The 8,724-nt window shown below is 36.9% G+C and overlaps 1 protein-coding gene across 1 annotated transcript; it reads right to left on the bottom strand.

The window, feature by feature from the left end:
- Positions 1 to 2,372: 2,372 nt before the first annotated feature.
- LOC117490791 lies at positions 2,373 to 8,465 on the bottom strand. The gene is made up of 5 exons (XM_034140606.1): positions 8,387 to 8,465; positions 7,887 to 8,210; positions 3,005 to 3,331; positions 2,653 to 2,787; positions 2,373 to 2,534 (listed from the first exon to the last, which is right to left on the bottom strand). The coding sequence occupies exons 1-5, from the start codon at positions 8,439 to 8,441 to the stop codon at positions 2,449 to 2,451; spliced, it is 927 nt and encodes a 308-aa protein (XP_033996497.1). The 5' UTR covers positions 8,442 to 8,465; the 3' UTR covers positions 2,373 to 2,448.
- Between the last annotated feature and the right edge of the window lie 259 nt (positions 8,466 to 8,724).

Genomic DNA, 8,724 nt, shown 5'->3' with positions numbered 1-8,724 from the left:
TATTCCAAAAAATGGAGGAGAAATTAGCGGTAGCGAATCAATCACCCGGTGCTTTATGACCAGACCTACCGGGATATAAACCGGAGGAGCCAGGCATGGAGGGAGGTGGCAGAGACAGTGGTAGGTTTTCGCCTGTTTTGGGGAGTTTATATCCAGTTTACTTCGGGCTTTTTTGCTTCGTATGTCGCGGGCGGGAGATTCATGTGATTGGTTGTTCGTGCCTTGCTCGCAAAAAATCCTCAAGCTTCAGATACGCCCACCTCCAAGATTTTTTTAACGCTGCTGTGTAGACGCACCGTAATGCAATGCAGTTATTTGTCCAAAAGAAAGGAGAAATTGTTACTTTTCAAAACACTTTACATTTGGTGAAAGCAATGCTTTGCTTCACACTTGGATTTTAAATTACCATCAAAAAAATGGCAATGGCTCCACCGTGTGGTCAGTGATGATCACCACATTACTTGCAACTCAGACTTCAAGCTCACTGACTGATTTTGCAGAACAGTTTGTATTGCAAAATGTTAGAGAAAGAAACACAACCTCTGTGTAAAATTAGTAATCATTCAGACAACATTTTAAATAAATGTGTCATCTAGCGTTTACCTCTCAAAAGGTATTATTTACTCCAGGACAGTTAAATCTACCTGCCAAATGATTCAATCATCTTTTTCTGTTACAGAAGAGATTACATTATTCCATCTCCATGATAACGATGGAACATTGCATATGTGGTCCTTTTCAAGGGAAACTATAATGTGAACTTTACAAGAAAGTGACAAGACAAAAAAAGTAAAGTCAGATTGTTCTTCATGACTGAGGACATTTGATTTTCATATATTGATTACACCCTTGTTACTTTTCAGTTTCAAACTGAGTTGTGTAAGGCAATCATTGTTATTATATCTCTAAATGGTTCATACACAAAGGTATAGAAAGCGGTTTTGTTTTTATTCTTGTTTTTAAGTTTCAGATTGAAAGCCTAGGTAGGATGATTTACAGAAATGTACTGCACAGAAATAAGCACTTCCTCTCAACATTTAAACACAATTGCACTACCAATGTACAGTAGGTTAGCAGTAACTGGAAAGGAAATAGCACCTTGTTTAGACAACATTTAAGAGATGTTTGGTGGGAAACCACAACTTTTTCCATTCTCAGTCTCTGCTTCAGCCACAGTGACAACAGTGTCTCTATGTGTGATAGCAACGACACAACATATGTAAAGAGATGGTCACACTGTGGTCTGCTGAATGATCTGGTGGGAGAATCGACACAGTGAAGACTGAACAAGCATTTGTAATTTCAAGCATCATTTGGTGCCTAGTGCTTTTTTTTTTTTCAATAAAAAGAATACCAAGAAGTCCATCCATCCATTAAGTTATTGTTATTGTTGTTGCTGTTTAAAAATTAGGAACAAATTAAGGGATGGATTGCAGGCCTCACTATATAACCAGACTCGTATCATTTGTTAGGCTCAGTTAAAAACCACAGTTTTTTTCAATTCGGTGTTGCTGCCTTAAACACAGAAACTGACCAATGTCTATCGTATGGGTTTGACTGTAAAGGAAAACTAAGTGATCAAAGAAGTGGAAAACAAACAAAGAGAGACACTGTAGAGATAACGCTGTGGGCAAACTGATGTTCGTGGTGTGAGAATCAACATCGTCTTGGCTCGATGTATGTCATCAGGTTCCACCACTAAAATGTTAATATAAAACTGCAGACTTTGATGCCTAGTTTCTTAACCTTCTCTGAAGGCCCCCTGTTTCTGCTAAGCAATAGTCTTATTAATTTGAGCAAGGGGATGTGTAGCCATTCTAAAATAGAACATTGTAAAGACAAATTAAGCGTGTATTGTTTCATGACCATAACAGTTAGGGCTTCATCTTCTGAGGAAAAGTAAACTTGCATTGCTAGTGCTTCCTTCCAATACACTCCAAAGGTTCCACTATAAATTGGGAAATTGTTGCCTGATCTAAAGTTCTAAAGATAAAGACGACATGACATTTCATGGAAACCTTACAGAAGACTTATTATACTTTTTAGATACTGTTAGATCGTTTGTACAAAAAAAACAGAGGAAATCATCTGAGTTATGTAAATATTTATTTAAAAAATACAAGTAAAAAAACACTTTGAGAAATATTACAGAAAATGTTGTTCTGGGTGATACATTTACAAGTCAAATAACTGGGAAAAAAATCACATAGAAGCATGTTAATGTTTGAAAAGTAAATTGATTGATGACATTTTGATTTAAACTGTCACAATTTTATTGTAGTAACTACAAAATTAGATTTTTTTTTTTAATATATATATAGCCTATATACAATAGACAAGTTTATGAAAAACTTAAACCTGCAGATGGAAATTATTGTCAGCCTCAGCCAGGTTGATCAAGATTAAGTTTGGATTTTAAATGGCGCTGTCACTTGTTTTAGGAAATCCTCATGTTGCACACTGGTTGGGCCCAGAATCTCTTGTATTCCTCATTATTTGCACCTCTATGTAGACTAATTCTTCTTCAGGGTTACCTTCAATTAAAGTTAAATACAGTAGTTACAGAGAACATCATGTCATCTTTTTAACTTTTACAAAATAATATCATTTAGAATATAGAAAGGCTATGGTAACAGTTAAACACATACTTACCATCATTAAGAGTGGCGGGTCTTGGTAGGTAATGACTTTTTATTCCATAAAGAAACAAAGCTACAAGAAGAAGAAGGATAGTGATAGCAGTCCCAGCCACAGCCAAAGCCACAACAGGGAAGGAAGGAACACAATCTAGAAAAAAACAGATATCAAACCAGATGATATATTATAATTACATTCATTTAAGAATTCCCAACCAAATATATTGGATACAAATATATGCCTATTATTTATAAATATGTGGATTATTTTTATATATATATATTTTTTTATTAATAATAAATATAAAATATTAGTAACGAGCTGATGTTGAAATAAAAAAAGCGATCATCCTTTTTAAATACTTTACCTTGGCAGTTCTTTAGGTGAGTAACAGTTTCATCTCTGCTAAAGTTGTTTGAAACACGACACACCAAGTCTCCTGTTTGCTGACACTGCATGCTGATGGTCACATTTGAAACACTTGTTTCACTTTGGATAGCTAAACTATCAGCCACTGACTCCATGTTTGCTGTCCTGTAGCCCAACGGGTACTGGCTGTGACCTCTGGTCTGCATCAGTACGAGATCGTTCAAGGTCAACATGAACTCTACTTCGTCTCCCTCAGAGGAGCAGCTGATGTTCATCAGCTCTGGTGACAAACACATTTGAGAAACAGCTGGCTTTGACACTGGAGCTGAAAGAAACATGGAGTAACATATACATTTATTTACAAAACAAGTTACTAAGTAAAGTCCAATACCAACTCTTTTAACCTGTTAAGCCCCAAGCATGTTTTTCAGGTTTCAGGCTTGAAAATGACATGCCCAGAACAAATGACTATATCTTCACTTCTAAAAGGGGTAACTTAATAATCTTTTTTTATTATCTTTTTTCTCAAAGCAATGATACACTTGTGAGTTGGATGTAGAAAAGTCAGAATCAATATAGATGTTTTTATTTTTAAATAAATTCAGATTGAACATAGTAAAAAACTGTAAATTGTAGTTTCCGTCCAAAAAAAACCCATTACTTATAGTGAAAACCACCCCTTGAATGATGGGATAGTAGACTAAAAGCTTTAGGAATCCAAACTAAAACATATAATTAGTACCGTGTATCAAGATTGATGCAAAACAAGTGAAATTTGACCTTTTTAGAGAGGTTTAGAAAAAACAAAACCCACCTCTGAGGTCATTTGGGTATATTTGCCATATATCTGGAACCTGTTGAGGTCTCCATTAGAGATGTCCCGATCCGATCACGTGATCGGGGATCGGAGCCGATCACGTGATTTTCAAAAGATCGGAATTGGGAGAAAAAAATCGGGGATCGGGAATTCTTTTTTTTTTTTATAAAATATTTTTATTATTTTATTGAATGTTACAAAACAAAAATGACCATGTTCACGTCTTAAAGTCATCCTGAGGCCTTAGTTTTGGTTTAAAATTACACAACATCATGTATGTGTTGCTTCTTTTGGGCTTGTTTTCATAGACCTGAGGCCTGTACTACGAAGCTGGTTCAACCTAACCTGGATATGTTTGAGTTAGCCGGTTGGCCCAATCCAAAACATACGCGCTCTGGCTAAACTGTACTACGACGCTGGTTATCAAGTGGATCGCTCAAGCCAGCCGTGTCCTATCTAGTTAGGTGCGCGTTCACATGAAAGGGGTGGTATTTGGAGCATTCGACCAATCTCAAACACGGACAAGCGTACTGACAGCGCAGCGTCATACTTCCTGAATGAAAAGTGAACTTCAATATTAGTGAAATATGAAGAAGTTAAACTTTAAACATCCATGACTTAAACACTTTATCCAGGATAAAAGCCACATAGCTGCACCTGCAAGGTGAATACAGCTGGTAAAAGAAAAAGTGTTTGAATGCGTACATTAACAGGTTTATGAAATCACTGCCCCGTCCAAGACACGAGTGGATCTGACTTTAATTAGGAGAATTTGACTCGAGTGTTTCGTCAACTTAATGTGTTGCTTAAAATAATACTTCTGCATACAGTATGTGACACTGTGAGTGTTGCACGGCCAGATACGGCTCAAGAAGCTGACTCAAATAAGGAAATATATGATACATTATGATGTGATATGATATGAATGATAATGGGACACATCGACGTCTGCACTCAGTGCCGCGGACTGTAGTTAATGTTACTCTGATCCGGTTACTTATGTCGTGGCAGATATTTAAGTAAGCTTTCTTAACGCTAATATTATAATAGTCAGATTGCTCTGAAGATGGGAGGGGATATTCTATTAATTTTCACGTTCACACAGTCAGTTGATTTTGGCCGGCCGTCTTTCCTGCAACGGCAGTTTTTCTGTATTTCCTCTATCCTGTAATATGAATTGATCGCTTTAAACTCCGCACACGGAGCTCTGATTGGTCAGCAGGCGGTGCTTTCACTGAGTTGATCTCTTAGCCTGCCACCTAACCTGCTCCGGAGCAGGTTTGCCGCTCAGCATAAGTTACCATGGAAATCTAGCCTGCTAAAAAGAGAACCAGCGTCGTAGGACCGGAAAGCCCGAGATTTCCCTGAAGTACTATAAAATTGAAAGCGAAGGCAGTGTAACAGCCAGATGCAATGTTTGCAAGGCGGAGGATCCGCGTGGTGGAAAGAACAGAGCTACGTTCAACACGACCAATCTAATACGCCACCTGAGAAACAAACACCAACAACAACACGAGGAGTACACAGCGGCCACTCAGGTAAAGGCACTGAAACAACCGACACTTTCAGAGACTTTTAAAAGGAAAGAGAAACTGCCCCAGAACAGTGTTTTCACTGTTTCACTGGCCAAAAAAATACCAGCCAAGATAGCTGAATTCATCGCGTTGGATGACCAGCCGTTATCTGTTACCTTTTTTTTTTCTCTTAATGCATTGCATAAAGATCGGATCGGGAAAAATCGGTATCGGCAGATTGTCAAAATCAAATGATCGGAATCGGATCGGGAGCAAAAAAAGGCGATCGGGACATCCCTCTCCATATCAAGTTGAATAATTAAAACGGAAGTTCATATAATCAAATATATTCTTGTATAACCCACAATGAAAATGCATTATATTTCATGTTGTTCTATTATCACAGTATTTACAAACACGAGGGGTTTGGTCAATTGAGTTTAAGGCCTATTATAGTTTATCACTACGGAGTGTTACTGTTTAAAGAGGGGAGACAGTTGTCTTCACTCACAGCAAGCTGTGCACAGGAGACCCCTGACTCAGTGGAAAAGTACTGAAGCCCCAAAATGGGTTTAGGCCATACCATAGGAGAATATGTCTGGACAGTGTCCAGTCCTGCACACCAGAGGCCATGACCTTTCCCCACATATATGGGTATGAAGGTGTGTCTTTGGTTTTCTGTCCCTGTGTGGAGCATAAAAGCACTGGTTGAGAGGGAGAAAGCTCCAGAGCGGGGGTTTTCCTTGGTAAGTTCTCTGAAATTGACTTTGATTTTGAATGTATTGTTGAATGAAAGTTTTAATGTGTTTTTTATCACCGACCATTTATGAGGATATTCCTCTAAATTCTGTCGGAAGAATTTAAAAGGTACAATTTAAATGTCACAACTGAAGTGGGCCAGTTGAAGTTAGAATTTAAATGTACAACTGAAGTGGGCCAGTTGAGTTTAGAATTTAAATGTCACAACTGAAGTGGGCCAGTTGAATTTAGAATTGAAATGTCTCAACTGAAGTGGGCCAGTTGAAGTTAGAATTTAAATGTCACAACTGAAGTGGGCCAGTTGAATTTAGAATTGAAATGTCTCAACTGAAGTGGGCCAGTTGAAGTTAGAATTTAAATGTCACAACTGAAGTAGGCCAGTTGAGGTTAGAATGTAAATGTCACAACTGAGGTGGGCCAGTTGAAGTTAGAATGTAATGTCACAACTGAAGTGGGCCAGTTGAAGTTAGAATTTAATGTAAGAAATGTAAAGCCGAGCCTGGCAGTAAACTTACATAGACTCAATAGCTTCTGTTAGGTCAATTAGTAGGTCTGACTAATTGCCGGAATAAATTAACAGGCCTCCCGACTCCAACAAACCCATTGATCGATTTTGGTGATTGACACCTCTTTTGAACCGTTAGAGCCAATAGAATCGAGGGGGAGTTCCTAAATCCATCTAAACATTACCAATGAGGATTGAGAGTGATGCGCACACAGTTTGCCCAAACCGAAAGCTATGTTACACTCTATAGAAAACTACGTTTATTGCCATAAATATGATGATGGATTAACCTTCAGCAGCGTTTTTCTCGTTTTAATGCCATTGAACACAACTTTTGATCAGAACAACAGCTAAGGTAAGACGTTTTTAGCCGTTTTGGCTCCGTAAAGCACATTTCTTTGTTGTTGTTTCTTGTAGTTTGGCCGCGAGTTCTGATGATACTTATATGTCTGGAATCTGTGGAATCTCAGCTTGCTAATCGATATCTTTTTTGTGCAGATCCGATAAGTAATAAGGGTATTTTACCTTGAGTTCTGTAAGTGCGTCAGCATTTTTTCTCTCAGGGCTAATTCAGAGCCTTTGTTATTACCCTTTTGTTTCGTTTAGCTAAAAACGGTTAATATTGTCTGATAGCTGAGTTTCTTCCCGTTAAGTGGGTATGACACATTCATAGTTTGTTAAATATTAAGAAGCCCTCAGACGCTGTTTCTTGCAAGATGTTGCGTTTTGCCCCCGCCCGCGGGGCCGTGGGGTTTAACTGGTTAACTGTGAAGTCATTAGCTGTACCAATTCCTATTTGTATTGTTTAAAAAAGAAAACAAATCTCAAAATGCTGTATGTAAAATGTAAACATAATTGCCTAAAACCCGATGGTGAAAACACAATTGTATCTTTTGCAACTCTTCTTCACAATCCCTTTTTGCATAAGCAAATTTAGGCTAAAAATCAGTCATTACATTTCTTAAGTTAATTATATTTGTATGTCAGTGTAGATGTGTTGTTGCCTCTAAAACGTTCAATGTCTAATAAAAGCAAAATGGCACAACAATTACATGTTGAAGAAATATCTCTAAGTTATATCTAACTAAAGTTTAGGATTTTTATAAGCAGGTACCTAGTCCACACATATTAGTAAATCACAAGATAATTGAATAAAGTGTATCAAATGCAAATGTTAACGCATGTTAGCCAAGATCAAAATATATTCCATAACTGGTGTGGATTTACCAAGTTATTTAACAATTGTCTCTTTCTAAAAAACATTCTAAACTTAATTTTGACCTACCTTGTATTTCAAGATGCACTTTCAAAATGTTCAGTAAAGAACCATTAGATCCAAATTCTTCCAGCAGGTAATCTCCAGAGTGTCTCTTTGTCGCGTTACCCAGTTTGACGGTTCCATTTGTGAAGAGTTCATACTGATTCACAAACTCTTCATGTTTATATAATGTCTTATTTTTTTGTATTTTTAAAACGATATATTCATTATCCTTTTTCAACCTAAGGCTTGTATTTGCTGTGTTTGGCAGATGGAAAATCAACAGTTCTCCGACTGCTCCAACACACGCCTGAGCTTCAGGATGCTCGGATAAATTGCACTCGATAGATCCTAAAAAGAAAGAGAAAAAATACTGTAGAAATGTCTTGTTTTTGTCATTTCATCTCAGTTTGGAAAGGAAATTATGCAAGACCATTTCAACATTTTATATATTTTTGTATCATTACATTTTGCTCTTTTTCTCTGCTTAATTTTCCTTAAAGAAATACAGATACACCGGACAGTACCTTTTGCCAGAACTGTGGTTGCCAGAGTGATGAGCATCATGGAGATGGAAATCATTGTTGCCCTGTTTTAGGACATACATTAAAAAAAAAAATGAATTGAGTGCCACATTGTATTTATATTTTAATTCATTTCTAAATTATCTTTTAGGTTTTAACTAAATATGTTTTTAATAAAATAAGGTCTGAACAATATGAATAGCACATTTTTTTTGCAAAAAAAAAAAAATCAAAATAATGTATACCTTCTACAAAAAACAGTAATGCAATGATTCTACTCACATTATTTCAGAACAAGATATGACAGTATATTCTAAATTGTCACTCACCGCCTTGACAAT

Source organism: Trematomus bernacchii, unplaced genomic scaffold (genome assembly GCF_902827165.1).
Source record: "Trematomus bernacchii unplaced genomic scaffold, fTreBer1.1, whole genome shotgun sequence".
In the NCBI taxonomy this organism is placed as follows: domain Eukaryota; kingdom Metazoa; phylum Chordata; class Actinopteri; order Perciformes; family Nototheniidae; genus Trematomus; species Trematomus bernacchii.
Note: the sequence above shows the minus strand (reverse complement) of the source record. Positions and strands in the feature narration are given on the sequence as shown.